This window comes from Triticum aestivum, chromosome 6B, assembly GCF_018294505.1.
Source record: "Triticum aestivum cultivar Chinese Spring chromosome 6B, IWGSC CS RefSeq v2.1, whole genome shotgun sequence".
Taxonomy (NCBI): Eukaryota; Viridiplantae; Streptophyta; class Magnoliopsida; order Poales; family Poaceae; genus Triticum; species Triticum aestivum.
In genome coordinates this window covers 85,825,159-85,841,321 of record NC_057810.1, presented here as the reverse complement: position 1 = coordinate 85,841,321, position 16,163 = coordinate 85,825,159, and the positions used below count along the sequence as shown (strand labels likewise).

The 16,163-nt window shown below is 50.9% G+C and overlaps 1 protein-coding gene across 1 annotated transcript; it reads right to left on the bottom strand.

Moving 5' to 3' along the window:
* Positions 1-252: 252 nt before the first annotated feature.
* Positions 253-4,872, bottom strand: LOC123138876 (uncharacterized; the record flags this gene model as incomplete). The annotated part of the gene is made up of 3 exons (XM_044558729.1): positions 253-554; positions 2,193-2,342; positions 3,729-4,872. Coding segments are annotated over 3 exons (1,446 nt in total), but the record flags the coding sequence as incomplete, so codon positions are not given.
* Positions 4,873-16,163: the final 11,291 nt, after the last annotated feature.

Genomic DNA, 16,163 nt, shown 5'->3' with positions numbered 1-16,163 from the left:
AGGTCAGACTACTGATGCAATTCACACATCAGAACCACTGTGATTCTAGATACTGAGCTCGGAATCAGATTCTAGATTCAGCACAAACACACACGCACAGACAAGCACAAAAGGGGCAAGCGGTATCATGGAACATAAGCAGAAACCTGACGCCAAAATCTCCTGGCCTGATACAACACGCAATCGACGCAGGGAGCGCGAAGTTGTGCTTCCGCGCATGTCATCATGCGGGGCAGGTAAAACAATGGGCAAAGCAATTGCTTACCAGTACTAATCACTATATTCCCCTCCCGAAAAGACATCACGATATATTCCCTCTACCGTCCGCAGATATCCGCATACACATTGGCAATTCAGCCAATCCTCGAGATACAGTACATAGGAAAAACCTGACGAGCAGTGTCATAGGAACACACATGTTCGTGTAATACGTCTATCGTCACTTCCATAGGCACAGCAATATGTCTGGCAACCATATTTATGTAGTAACGCAACCAAATGAGATTTCACCAGATACGAAGTGGTTATCGCACACGAAGCATCATGCCGCCGACCTGAAAAGGCGTGGTAAGGTGAAAGATGATTAGAACCATATATGTAGCCGAGGCATGATTACATATGTGAAAATCATCCACACAAAATATTTCTGAGATACAACTACATAAGCTCTCATACTGTATAAAATACTCCGTATAAAACTAAGGTTTTCACTTCCAACGCCAACAAACTGGCAGCAAGTAATTCAGAGAACAAGGAGGTAACCAAGCATATGCTACCGGCTTTGTGGGTATAACACCTAAACACAGAGAACAGAGGGGGAGCCGAAATACTTGTATACATCAAACAGCTTTGTGGGTATATACAACTAGAAGGAGTGTGACGTGAAAACAGTACAACTTGAATCAGCTACTAATCATGCTAATCGAACTATAGCAAAAAAGGAGAGAGAAAACACTAACCAATTATAACATAACATAATCAATGCAAGCATAGGCCAACCAAGGGCACAATCAAAATTTGATTGTCCTAGAGCATGATTGGTTGATTACCAAAAATTGGCCAGCCAACATTTTGGCAAGACAAAAATTTGGCTACCAATTGGTTGGTCACCAACTTACTTTGACCATCTCACAAAATTTGCCAAAAACAGGCAAATCTTGGGTGTTGCAATATTTTGGCATGCGAAAATGTTGGCCAGCAAATTATTGGCTACCAACCAATCATGCTCGACGCCTCGACATTGTTCATCCACAGATGTTCACTAATGCCAGTGGGAAAAAAGGCTTACTGATCTATCAGCTGTTCGAGTTTCAGTGTTGTTCAAAGTCATGTTGCAAATATAGCTTATTAGGCGTTTCTCTACTCAAGATTTGTTTAGCTAGACTCAGTTATACTAAATTTAAAATCACCAAGCCAATTTCAGGGGTGAAATGAATAATAACGCTAGCAGGCAGTAGTACATGAATTAGTACTTAGCAATGCTGAATTTCCTTTGTTGTACTTCAAACAGTAATAATCAGTTTGCCAGCAGATATGGCAATTGATCTTTTTAGATCTTCACTCAAGCTGTATATATAGCACATTAGGCATTTTTTCATGAACATTTATTGCCTATACAGATGTATTTATAATATATTAAAAAACCTAGAGGAAGTGTGAATGTATGAAAGAAGATGATAAGGATGCAAACATATGGTCCATCGAACTTTTATTTATCACAAAAGAAATTTCAGTACAAAGGATATTATTTGATCCATTCAGATATTTGTACCAAGGGGACATGAAGATACTCGTTATACTAGCCGATTTCACTCCAGTGACCAGATAACGCTCACTCACATCCTAATTGTCACTCAAATAGAGTGCAACTGGACAATCTACCAGCACCCACTTACAAGAACAACCAATGAAGAAAGTGTTTTCATGTTTTTCACTAAGTGCGGGACACAGGAAGAATTTCATTCTGCCACAACTTAACATGGCAGACACATCATCTATGAGAAGACAGCGATTCATGCAAGCATGATAGGAGACTGCTTGGTGGGCAATAGTTGAGCAAAGGGTTGTAGAGAGAATCATAGAGTGCTCTCTTGAAATTTGGTACTTGAGAAATGGTAAATAAAATTAAAGTGAAACATTTTCGTAAAATAACAGTTCAGGTGCCTCAACTTGCATGCAGAGGTTAAGCTTACCTTGCTCGACCAATACATCTAACAGAATAATCCTCTTATGTGTTGTCTCCATCGTTTCCACCACGAGCGCACTGAATAATCGTCTTATGTGCTGTCTCCATCGTTTCCACCATGAGCGCGTCTTGTTCACCACTTGTCCACCACCAATGCCTGTTATACATGCATAAGAAGTCAAATGACCAATGGCATTACAAAAAAAAGGCAAAATAGATACGAGGATGCAAGATACTTGGATCAACTCGCAGCTGTAATTTGAGAAACAAAATAGTTTTCATAAAAAAATGAATTGATAAACAGAACCACACCTGCTGTCAAATTCAAAGAATATTCTCAAAACAGTAGATATTCATTATATCATACTCCCTCCGTTCCAAAATATTTGTCTTTCTAGGCATTTCAAATAGACACAACATATGAATGTATGTAGACATATTTTAGAGTGTAGATTCACTCATTTTGCTCCGTATGTAGTCACTTGTTAAAATTTCTAGAAAGACAAATATTTTGGAACGGAGGGAGTAGAAGTGAAGAACATGCAGACTTGGACTGTTATCTGATCACAAAAGAAGGGAAGTTGTCCAGAATTATCTTATTCTCATTCCACTCCATACCGAACAACACAAAATAATTCATACCAACAGAAGTGATCATGACTATTTAGATTTAGATTATCTTTTCAAAAGAATATCCTGAAAAGATGAACTGAACTTTATTTATTAACTTTGCCTGGTACAGATGGACCTGTCACATGTAACAGGACTCTCCTACAAGTGACAAAATGAGCAATTATTTCATACATTAAAAACCAAGTCGTTATTAACAATTTAATATTATTAGCAACATCACCAGAGACAACAATATCGAACAGAAGAAATATAGCTAGCTTTTAATCTTCCAAGTACCAGTTGAGCTACCTATTTGACATTTTTAGTTTGTTCAAGCTAGTTATTCATATATAGCAGTTGTCTAAACTTTAAACTGCTATGCATCTTATCTTGAAAAGAAAAAACTGCACTGCAGCTATCCGCTAACACTACCATTATACATCTCTTGCATGTTTCAGCAGGCAGGCAACTATGTAATTCAGTTCAGTTATTATACAAAGAATTAGGCAATCTTGGTATTAATTGTATGTCATTTCATATCATCAATGCATCATGTTTAATGGATGTGGGTTCAATCCACGACATCAACAAAATAGATTGTCCGTTTGATAATTTCACAGCTTCATAGCCGCCGAGTAATTCCCTCTTACGGTATGCCTAAGTTCATATCGTTTTTGTTCTTCCTTGCATAACTCTGACTTGAAGCAGATAGTTCAAAGTTCGATTGAAAAACAACAATATTAGAAACAACATTTGTAGATAGGGAAGATATATGTTGAAGAGGTCATGAAGCAGCAAAAGAAACAAGTGATATTACTGCTACCTAAAATGGCCAGATTAACACAAAAGGAAATCAACAACATTTAATCAGCCAATTATGAAAGGAATAACTCAACTTTGTTATAACCACAGTGAAAAGGCATGCTAGTACCTGGAGTATAGACGGTTTCGAATGGATGATAACCATAACCAGAGATGTCGATCTCAGAAAGTCTCGTGAGCTGCAGTGACTGAAGGTTGAACATGAAGACACCAACAACTGTCCAGAAGAACACCTCATTGTTTTCCTCAGCATAACCTAACATACGCAGGGCTTCGTTGTCTGAACCTGGGGGAAGTAACTTGTCCAATTCAACAGTTCCTCCAAGCATCCATGAACCATCACAGTCTGTCTCCCTCCTCCATAATTCGGCAGTGAAGTCTGCCACGTTGAGGTAACCCATCCCACCACCCTCTGCTCGCATAACCGTGGACTGGTAAATCCTGCCGGTACGCATGCCCGCTGGCACCAATATCACAGCTAGGGTCTGGCTATCCAAATCAAACTCGAGGATACTCGTCACCGAAATCAACCAGTAAATGCAACCCCTGGCCAGCACAGAGGGCTCGCCCCAATGGACCATAGTCCCGGATTGAAGCGGCGCGGAGATGAAATCACCCCATAACCCAGTCTCCGACGAGTAAACGCAGGCAAGTGATGGTCGTTTCCCGTCGCTGGTCACCAGGACTACCTGGAAGTGGTCGACGTCTCCGGCGGCGCGAAGCACCGCCCCGTTGACCGGGTCATCCGACGGGTCGAACACGAACCCCTCGGGAATGTCGACGCGGTGCTGGGCGCCGGCGAGGGGGTTCCAGACGAGGACCTGGAGCGAGTCCGGGAGGTAGAAGAGCGCGAGGCCGTGGCGCCATCCGAGGGTCGTGAAGGGGTCGTTGAGCACGAGGGAGAAGTGGCCGCTGGGGAGGCGGTCGGGGAAGTCCAGGGCTGGCTGGAAAGTGACGACGCCCCGGCTCGTGCCGAAGAGGCCGAGGAGCGGAGGGGTGCCGCGGCGGTGGTGAATGCGGAAGCGGCGGCGGAAGGCGGGGTCGGAGAGGAGGCGGCGCCAGCGGCTGCAGAAGCGGGAGGCGCGCGCGAGGGAGGACGGCTGCGGGGGGAGGCGGAGGAGGATCTCGGAGACCAGGTCGTCGTTCTCGAGCGCCGCCGCCGCCGCGCCGCCTCCGGCGAGCGGGGGAGGGTGGCCGTCGCCATCTCGCCCTCCTTGCTCACGCAGGCCGTGCGGTGCGGGGTGGTGTGCAGTGAGTCAAGCGCAGGTCCAAAGCCACGCTCGGCTCAAGAGACGACGCGGATATCACGCGGCGCTGCTGCTCAGAGCCCATAAGGCCATGACTCGAGGCCCAAACTGTTCTATTCCTTTCCCCCACAAAGATTGAGCCCAGATCAATACAGAACAACACTTGTCTCCCTCCCTCCCGAGCCACTCGCGCGGACGGCTCCGGAGGCCAAAACCTAGCCCCGCGAGCGCCCCCTTCCTTGCGATCCCCTGGCCGCTGCCGGCGCCGGCGCCGGCAGCGGTGGCGGCGCCTGGCCGCCGAAGGCGGCGGGCGAGTTCGGCGCGCCCCAACGGGCCTCCCTCGCGCGGGGGAGTGGCGTTAAGCGGGCGGCGCGGCGGATCTTAACGGTGCGGTGGTGGGCTGCGAGGAGCGCACGGCGAGGCGGAGCACGGCCGACGGCGTGGTGGGGTGGAGTTGGTGCATGGCGGTCCTCCTAGGTGCGTCTGGTGGGCGTTGGAGGCGGCGCGCCCGAGTCATGGAGGCGGCGGATCTCTGGCGGATGGCTGCGCAAGTGGCGGCCGGGACCTGCTGCGTTGGACAGGATGCACGGCTTGCCCCCTGCGGCCGCCGGCGCCAGTGGTGGCGCCGTGGGTGGGAGAGCTCGGCGCAGGTCGGATCTGGGCAGGGTGCCCGGGCCTGCGGCCCTCTGCGGGGAGCTCGGTGGAGATGCTCTCTGTTCGTGGGTTCCAGAGACATGGTTGTGGCGTGGCTGCCGCCAGGAGTGGGCGTGTGCAGCTGCTGCTGCAGTTCCGTTGGCGTCTGGCCGTGTTGGTGTTGGGTGCTGCCTTGCTGGATTGGATCTTCATCGGACGTGCGGGAGGTGGTTCATGGAGTGCGTGTCCTTGGCTGTGCAAGGCGTCGGTGTTCCGCAACATTAGTCACGATGCCGAGGTGCTGCGGCGGCGACGATGTGGCCCATTACAGACATGTTGGCCTCATTCTTTGTAAGGGGTGGGAGGTGGGCGACGGATGAAAATCCTGCCCGTCTTCGGTCGGTGCGGGCGTCGTTCCCCTCCTTGGAGGCATCGCTGTGTGTGTCGGCATCTCCCCTCCTTGTTTGGTTTGTAGTCTCTGGGTGAAAGCCTAGGTCTTGGACCGGCGATGGTGGCGTCTTGGCGTCGTCCCTCCGTTGGGAGCATCGTGGAAGGAGAGTTGGCCTGGAGGTTCGGTGATGTGGTTCTTCGGTGCGTGCCGCTGGTCCGAGTAGAGGATCTTGGGCACTATGTACGCCAATGTCGGTGAGTCCAAGACGGTGGCTTTCTCGGGACCTACTGAGTCCCGCCACCCACCTGCCATCTCCTTTTCGGCATCAAGGGTGGTTGGTGCGTTGACAAGGGAAGTCCGCTCGAAGTTGTTGCTCTTCGTAGTGACCGGCGTTGGTCGAGACGCGGCTTCGATGCTCTGGTCCGACAAGCTCCTTTGTGTTGTGTTGTAATGTGTGCGGCAGCTTTTCTTCGGATTAGCTTGGATGTGGTGTTGTTTCTACACTTGTTGTTCGCAGCAAGTTGTAGCTTTTTGTAATTGTCTTCTGCCTTCTATAAAAATATGGTACGCCATTGGCGTAATCTCGAAAAAAAAGATTGAAGCCCACCCACGAACACACGCCGCAGAGGTTGAAATCACCACTAATTTCTTTTTCTATACGAGTCCCCTCTCGTTAGGGTTTCTCTCCTCTCGGGCGGCAACGGCGATCACAGCCACGTAGAGATCCAATCCCTTTTGCCTCATCCCGCTGTTGCTAGCCGGAGGCCTCGCTTCCGGAGCGAGGAGGGCCCTATAGGCGCTAGGGAACCCCCGCCCACGGAAAATCTTCTCAGGCAAGAGACCTAATGGCGTCAAAGGCTTCTGGCTCGGGTTCGGTGACCGAGTTGGAGTCCATGATGGAAGAGCTGGGCTTGGGCGAGGACAACCTTCAAGATGTGGTAGTCGAAGATGACGATCTGCCAGAGGAAACTACAAGGTGGATGGCGATCATGCGCGTCCACATGGACAAAACCTATAGTCAGTATTGGTTCTATCAGAATATGAGGGTAGCGTGGGACCTTGCGCAGGAAGTCAAGATCCGCCCTCTCGAGGATAATCTGTACACCATGCAGTTCATGTGCCTTGGCGACCGGGAGAGAGTCATGGAGGAAGGACCGTGGCAATACAGGAGGAAAGTTGTGGTGATCGCGCCCTATGACGGTTTCACCCAGCCGTCTGCGGTAGCTCTTGACAAGATGGAGATCTGGGCTCAAATCCACGACTTCCCGGACGGCTACTTCCCTCTAATAAAATCCTTGGCAACAACAATTGGCGAGTTCATATATCATGAACCGAGGTCCCGGGACATTGAAGGTAACTTCATGCATGTTCGGGTTAAGATAGATGTTAAAGAACCACTCAAGAATGCAGTCTCGATCGTCAAGGAGAAAAAGAGAGGGATATTCAGAGTCAAATATGAGAGACTGCCAGATTGGTGCGCTGTCTGTGGCCACTTGGGTCATGTGCACAAAGAATGCGGTGATGGCGTTCATCTGCCAAAGGCTCTAGCTAGTATTTATGGACCTGCGTGCTTCTTGGTTTCGTGGGGCGGGGCAAGGTCCATGAGAGGAAAAGATGGTTGAGGTGGCAGAGGTTCTGGGGCAGAGGCAGCGGAAGAGGAGGCTGTGGAAGCCGCAGTCGGGGCCAACAGGACCAGAGCAATGAGGGAGGAGAGCAGTTTGATCAAGAAACATGGCAAGATGCTGATATGGAAGATGCAAACGTGAACTGGGAAAGAGGGGGCACAGCTAATGCTCTACTTCTCATAGCTCCAAAAACCAATCCTTCCCAAGTGGATCAACCTGCATTACAGCCGACTTCTGTGCCGGTGAGCCCGTCCTCTAAATAGGACCCCAAGAGAACAAGGATCTCTACCAACCCCTCTGATAAGAATAGTGGAAAGAAGAAATTGGTGATCACACCAAGTGCTGCGCGTTTGGTGGGCCACAATGGTGGGTCGCGCCTAGCACAATGAGTTGCTTAGTATGGAACTGTCGTGGGGCTGGCACACCCACGACAGTTCGTGAGCTTCGGGGTCTCTCGAAGCAACATGCCCCCTCTATTGTTTGTATCCTTGAAACCCAAATAGAGGGCTCACGAGTTGAGAATATGGTAGGCTCTTTAGGTTTTGATAAAAGTTTCGCTGTAAGCAGCTCCGGTAGGACTGGTGGATGATGACCCACAAGTATAGGGGATCTATCGTAGTCCTTTCGATAAGTAAGAGTGTCGAACCCAATGAGGAGCAGAAGGAAATGACAAGCGGTTTTCAGCAAGGTATTCTCTGCAAGAACTGAAATTATCGGTAACAGATAGTTTTCTGATAAGGTAATTCGTAACGGGTAACAAGTAACAAAAGTAGCTAGGTGCAGCAAGGTGGCCCAATCCTTTTTATAGCAAATTAAGGACAAGCCTGGACGAACTCTTATATAAGGCAAAGCGCTCCCGAGGACACATGGGAATTACTGTCAAGCTAGTTTTCATCATGCTCATATGATTTGCGTTCGTTACTTTGATAATTTGATATGTGGGTGGACCTGTGCTTGGGTGATGTCCTTCCTTGGACAAGCCTCCCACTTATGATTAACCCCTCTCGCAAGCATCCGCAACTACGAAATAAGAATTAAGGTAAACCTAACTGTCGGTGTCAAAACCGGCGGATCTCGGGTAGGGGGTCCCGAACTGTGCGTCTAGGCGGATGGTAACAGGAGACGAGGGACACGATGTTTTTACCCAGGTTCGGCCCCTCTCGATGGAGGTGAAACCCTACCCCTGCTTGGTTAATATTGATGATATGGGTAGTACAAGAGTAGATCTACCACGAGATCGGAGTGGCTAAACCCTAAAAGCTAGCCTATGGTATGATTGTTGTTCGTCCTATGGACTAAGACTCTCCGGTTTATATAGACACCGGAGAGGGCTAGGGTTACACAGAGTCGGTTACAATGGGAGGAGATCTTCATATCGTATCGCCAAGCTTGCCTTCCACGCCAAGGAAAGTCCCATCCGGACACGGGATGGAGTCTTCAATCTTGTATCTTCATAGTCCGGGAGTCCGGCCAAAGGTCTTAGTCTGGCCATCCGGACACCCCCTAATCCAGGACTCCCTCAGTAGCCCTTGAACCAGGCTTCAATGATGATGAGTCCGGCGTGCAAGTTGTCTTCGGCATTGCAAGGCGGGTTCCTCCTCCGAATATTCCATAGAAGATGTTGAACACCAGGATAGTGTCCGGCTCTGCAAAAATAAGTTCCACATTCCACCGTAGAGAGAATAATATTTGCATCAATCTAATCTGCTGACGTACTCTGCAGCGTGACATCACGCCACGGCCAGGCTTTTATTCATATTACTGTTCCACCTCAGCGCGTTTAGTGAGGCGGTTTCCTTGGCACGTCTTGTCAAAGCAGAGATCGTGTCCCCTTATTCCGAGATTCTCATCAATACGGGCGTGGGTAACCCAACCGCGCCACTAACCGTGGCTCTTGGGAGATAAGCGAGCTTTATTAGGCTGGTGGGGGCTTGTGGTTTTGGCCGCCCATATAAGGGGATAAGAATCCGCGCTTTCCATTCACGCCTTTTTCCTCTTCGGCTTATCCGTCCCTGCGCGCTCGAGCTCCAGCGCCCAAGCCCGCACTTCGCACCTCAACCTTCTCCAACCATGTCCGGAGCGGGAGGTAGATGGATGGCCTCCTCCGTCACGGAGGGGCAAATCAAAAAGCTGAGGAAGGCTGGATACTTGTCTGATGACATCGCGCACCGGCTTCCAGATGTGGGGCAACTCATCCCCACCCCCAGGCCCCATGAGAGGGTTGTTTTTCTTCCCCATTTTCTCCTCGGACTGGGTTTTCCTCTTCACCCATTCGTCCAGGGGCTCATGTTCTACTATGGCCTGGACTTCCACGATCTGGCCCCGAACTTTATCCTCAACATCTCGGCGTTCATCATCGTGTGCGAGGCCTTCCTCTGCATCCAGCCCCACTTCGGCTTATGGCTGAAGAATTTTAATGTCAAGCCGAAACTGGTGAGCGGCCGCCAAGCGGAGTGCGGAGGTGCCATGGTGGGTTGGATGGCCAACGTCCTATGGCTCGAGGGATCCTTCGTGGAGACAATAAAAGGATGGCAATCGGGGTGGTTCTACGTCATAGAGCCACGCGACCCCAAATGGGAAGCGACCCCCGAATTCCGATCTGGTTTTCGCACACGGCTCACCTCCTGGAAAGAGACGGGCCTAACGTGGGGAGATTCGGAAGAGCTGACCGGACTCCAAACCTGCGTCAAAAAGCTGGTGAGCAAGAACCTCAAGCTCGTCAACATAGTCCAGGTCATGCTTATCCGTCGGGTCCTTCCAGGCCAACAACGGGCCTTCAAATTGTGGGAGTTCGATCCGGCATAGCACCCAACCTTGAGCGGTCTCTTCGACACCACATACGAAGATGCCTGGAAGGTGCTGTTCAAGGGTGCTGAGGACCCCGCGTCCGCTACCGAGGATCGCGGATTCAGCTGGCGCCAGGCCAACGAGGTAAGCTATTCTACCCTTTACGGGACTTTTTGTCTTTCATAGTTTGACTCTATGCGGGATCTAAAGTCCCCTACCTTTGACAGGACTGGCTGAAGAAGTCCGGGTAGGTTATCTGTCCGGTTCCCCTACCAGAAGACCCAGCGGACGCCCAATTGACAGGGCTGCTGGTTCCGGCACCCCACGTGGTGCCGGAAAAGAAGGCCAAGAATAAGGCCACGGGGACCCGAAAGAGTTCCCGGTGCCTGGCGGTGTCGGATTCGCCCGACAACCCCGAAGCACCCTCCGCCTCCGAAGACGAGGAGGAGGAGGAAGAATAAGATGCCTCTTCCCCTCCAACAGGGGTAGGAAAGAAAAGAAAGGCCGCCCCAACTGGGGAAGCCGGAGGGTCCAAGAAGGGGAAGACCCTTCTGCCGGACTACGCCCCCGATGCCGAAGACGGTGGGGAGGAATGGCCATCCAGGGTCAAGCCCCTGCCACAACCGTAAGTGTCCGGCTACCCGAATGACTTATTGCACTCCTCTATTATTCGATAGCTTCTGACGCCGAATTTAATTATGCAGTCCGCCCAGAGCTCAGCTCGGCGATTCGTCGAGCGGCTCCCTGAATTCATCGGATGTGAATAGCGCTTCACTTCCGACGGCCTCCTCCCCGCTCCCTGTGGACGACGCCGAGGTGGGGTCCCGAAAGGGACTAAACCAGGAGGAGGTGGTCCTGGAGGCGCCGCAAGGTGATCTCCCGGACTCCAGGCCCGAAGGGGGTAAAGCCCCAGAGGGATCTAAGTCCGGCCCGGGCCGGACACTTCTCCGGAACCATCAACGGTTCCAGAGTCCGACATGCGGCGCCTTCATAAGGAGGGCAAGCCTGCGACGCCGGCGACCCCCGTCCATCCGGAGGCACCGGACAATTTGTTGGAGGTGCTTAATGGCGCCTCCATCAACGAGGAACACCACACTATTATGAGTGCGGTGATCCAGAAGGTTCAGTCTGCCAAGAGCGGGCTGACGGAAGCCTGTACAAGCCTGTTAACGGGCTTTGAGGTATGTGTTCAAAAACATATAAAAATGTTACCGCATAGACAGTAGCCCCTGATGGTTAGTTCGGTGTTCGGAAAGAAAAGCCGAGCTGAGGATCTAAAAAGATATACGCAGGAGTCTAATAGAAATGTGTCAATATGGGAATGCAGGCTACGCTGCTGACCTCTGTCGCACTGACTGCGGAGGTCAATGCATTGAAGGAAAGCCTCGAGCGGTTCGAGAGCGAGCTCGGCCGTGCCAAGAAGCAGCTCGGGGATAAAGAGGGTACATAGTACCTCCTGTAAATGTATATAGAAATACTTGGTTGCAAATAATAACAGGACCAACGTAAATGTTGCAGGAGCCACGACTGAGGTGGAGACCCTCAAGGAGGCGGTCTCTAAGGCCGAAAAGAGTGCAGCCTTGGAGCGCACCGAGCGAGAGAAGCAGGAGGCGCGGGTGGCGGAGGTGCGGCAAGAGCTCCAGGCTCTCATGGAAAAATACGAGGGTTTGGAGCATGACTCGAAGACTCGAGAGTCCGAGCTCGCCTTGGCTCTTGAGAGTGCCAAGAACGCTAAGGACGAAGCCCAGAAGGCCCTCCGGGAGATCGAGGCGATGAAGAAGATAGCGGCGGGTAAGGCATTCTTTATGCAAAGCAAGAATATAAAAGTTAATTATCTGCTACTTACCCGAATCCGGAGCTCTCCAGGAGCGTTCGCCGATCTGCCCCGTAGTGTGTCTGATGCCGCCGCATACTAACGAGCCGAAGAGGGGAGCTCGACGGAAAAAGTGTTCTGGTCTCAGTATGCTGAGGCCGAACATCCGGTGCCCCTGAGCGACCAGCTGAAGTAGCTGGTCGAGCTCCACAAGGTGGCCGAACAGGCCATGAAGGGCCTCATAGCTCGGCTGTGGCCTGGAGAAGTCATGCCTGGGAGCTACTTCGGTCTGGTGCGGCGGCTGGTGGACGCGTGTCCGTGGATTGAGGTCGTCAAGCGCTCTATTTGTATTGAAGGTGCCCGTCGGGCCCTTGCCCGTGCTAAGGTGCACTGGGGCAAGCTAGACGCGAAGAAGCTTTTGACGGACGTGCCACCGCCGGGCAAGGAGTATCGTACGCTAGAGATGTATTATAATGGCGTTCTGAAGGGTGCCCGCCGTATAGCGGATGAGTGCTCCAAAGATGTAATTTTTGAGTAAACTCGCATTTGTTATCCTATACGCTGAATCTTTGTTCATATGCGTTAAGCAACGCTTGTTAATTTAAAATATTACCTTCTGTGCAGCTGTTTATCAAATCTGAGAGATGCAAGTCGTCGGCTTTGACCCACATGCCACGAGTTCTGGGGTGTTCGGGATAAACCTGAGCGCTCTTGTTCCCAGTCTTGGGTCCATCTAGGGAGGCATTCAGCACAACGAACTAGGCCATCGGACTTATAATGCTTTATCACTCTCACTTAGCCATAGAATTCTATAATTTTAAATTCCGGCGAAGCCCCTAGTATTCGGAAGACCGAGTTCGGGGCGCTATCCACACCTAGGCCGGATAAGTCCGGTTCCTCGCTCGAAGCAGCATAAGTCTTTAAGGACTCAAAAAAACCTCGCGAACAGCGACCGGTCTCTCGCACTATCATGACAGTCAGTTTTAGCTTTCTCTACTGAGGTGTTAACCCAGCTCAACTGGGGCACAATCGCAGTAGTTCTCCTAGCGCTACCTTAGCCAACATTGCGGAACGTAAGGTACCAAAACATGGGAGCCGGGCAAACCCAACTATTGACCAAAGACATGATTCGGAGCCGATGCATATAGTGCTATAAGTTTGGGGTGCCGCACTCATGAGAGTGTTCGGTCTTCTCACACCTTGTTATGGGGTGTTTTAAGCCCCTGGTGTATTGTCCGTACCAAAGTGTACGGTTGCAAAATGTCATGATTTAACATATTTGTATATAAAAAATAGATAAGTACAATAATAGATAAGAGCTATATATTGTTTATTAAGAAAGGGCTACTGCGAAAGCAGAACGATACAAGAAGTGCGATAAGCAAGACATGGGAGTATTTGACATATTCCCCTCCAGGGGCAAGCTGCAGGATTGTAAGTAAAACAGGTATTAAACTCGTTATAGAGACCACCTGGACGCTTGACGTGGCTTGCTCTCTCCCTGGCTTTTGCATTGTGGGTTCGGCGAGTGTATTGCCGGACAGGCCTTCCGAATAGTTGGGTCCTGAAAGTGTGTAAAAAGTAAAACGGCGAAATAGGGAGCCCCTTAGTGCGGTTGAGCCGCATTCTGGGCGTGCCGTAGTTGTGCCCCTCCCCTTATGCCCATGGTATCTCTAAGGCGTAATTATGTACGCATGGTACCAGTATCGCCATTTGGCGGGGGCTGGGGTTGGGGCCGCACTGCTATGCTTGCTCGGAATGTGCCAGCCGGATTTGTTGTAGGTTACTTCGGGCTCGCTTGACGTTGTCCGGACGTTTGACGCCTGGATTGGAGAACTGCCTTGAGAGGCTACTCTGTACTTCCGCCGCCCGGCCGCCATCTGCTCCTCTATTCGGAGAGAGCATTTGGTGTTTCCGTTTACCGTGATGACTCCGCGAGGTCCTGACATCTTGAGCTTGAGATATGCGTAGTGCGGCACCGCATTGAATTTTGCAAATGCGATTCGTCCAAGTAGGGCGTGATAGCCGCTGCGGAATGGGACTATGTCGAAGATTAACTCCTCGCTCCGGAAGTTATCCGGGGATCCGAAGACCACTTCGAGTGTAACCGAGCCTGTACAGTTGGCCTCTACATCTGGTATGACGCCTTTGAAGGTTGTATTTGTGGGTTTAATCCTTGAAGGATCGATGCCCATTTTTCGCACTGTGTCCTGGTAAAGCAGGTTCAGGCTACTGCCGCCGTCCATTAGGATTCTAGTAAGGTGAAATTCGTCGATAATTGGGTCTAGGACCAATGCGGCGAATCCGCTGTGACAGATGCTGGTGGGATGGTCCCTTCGATCGAAGGTGATCGGGCAGGAGGACCATGGGTTGAACTTTGGGGCGACTGGCTCCAACGCATAGACGTCCTTGAGAGCACGCTTCCACTCCCTTTTGGGGATGTGGGTTGCGTATATCATTTTCACCGTCCGAACTTGCGGGGGAAATCCCTTCTGTCCTTTGTTGTTAGGCGGCCGGGGCCCCTCCTCGTCATCGCTATGTAGCCCCTTGTCACTGGTTTCGGCACTTAACTTGCCTGCCTGCTTGAACACCCAACAATCCCTGTTGGTGTGATTGGCTGGCTGTTCGGGGGTGCCGTGTATCTGGCACGAGCGGTCGAGTATCCGGTCTAAGCTGGATGGGCCCGGGGGGTTTATTTTGAATGGCTTCTTCTGTTGACCGGGTTTAGAGCCTCTGAATCTGGCATTGACTGCCGTATCTTCAGTATTATCGCTGTTAATGCGGCGCTTATGTTTGTTGCGACGTGACCTGCCGTTGTTGTCCTTGGTATCCGAATTGCCGGGGCTCTTGGTTATGTTATTGCTACAAGCTAGCCAGCTGTCTTCTCCCGCACAAAAGCGGGTCATGAGTGTCGTGAGGGCTGCCATAGATTTTGGCTTTTCCTGTCCTAGGTGCCGGGCAAGCCATTCATCTCGGATGTTGTGCCTGAAGGCTGCAAGGGCCTCGGCGTCCGGACAGTCGACTATTTGGTTTTTCTTGGTTAGGAACCGTGTCCAGAATTGTCTGGCCGATTCCTCTGGCTGCTGGATTATGTGGCTTAGGTCATCGGCGTGTGGTGGTCGCACATAAGTGCCCTGGAAGTTGTCAAGGAATGCAGATTCCAGGTCCTCCCAACAAATAATTGACTCTGCTGGCAGGCTGTTAAGCCAATGTCGAGCTGGTCCTTTAAGCTTGAGCGGGAGGTATTTGATGGCGTGTAGATCATCACCACGGGCAATGTGGATATGAAGGAGATAATCCTCAATCCATACCGCAGGATCTGTTGTGCCATCATATGATTCGATGTTTACGGGTTTGAAGCCCTCGGGGATTTGATGATCCATTACTTCGTCTGTGAAGCATAGTGGGTGTGCATCGCCCCTGTACTGGGCTATATCACGACACAGCTCGGATGAGCTTGGTCTGTTGTATTCGGCCGGGCCGTACTTATTATGTTTGGCGTGACGGCTAGCGTCACGTGAAGCGGGGCGCCCATGCGATTCGTAGATCGATCTTGTTTGCCTTGCCTTATTCTCCAAGATGTCTCGCAGGTCTGTTGTGTCTCCCCGTACTTTGGTATGTTTTGAGCGGTGCCGGGGTGCGGCTTGGGTTGAGGGCCTAAAGGCATCTCTATCGCGGCTGCGGGGTGGCCGATCGGGCGCATCGTACGCTGGTGATGTAGGTTTAGTTGCTTCCTCCTCAAGTTGGGGTAGCAGCCTGCGCTTTGGGCAGCTCTTGGAGGGGCATTCTAGTTTATACTCTTCGGTCGCCAGGACTTCGGTCCATCTGTCGGCTAGCAAGTCTTGGTCAGCTCTAAGCTGCTGCTGTTTCTTCTTGAGGCTGCTTGCCGTGGCCGCAAGCCTGCGTTTGAAACGCTCTTGTTCGACGGGATCCTCTGGCACGACGAATTCATTGTCGTCGAGGCTTGCCTCGTCTTTGGAGGGAGGCATATAATTGTCGTCCTCGACCTCTCTGTCGGCCGCTCTCTCATGAGGGCTGGCTCCTTCGT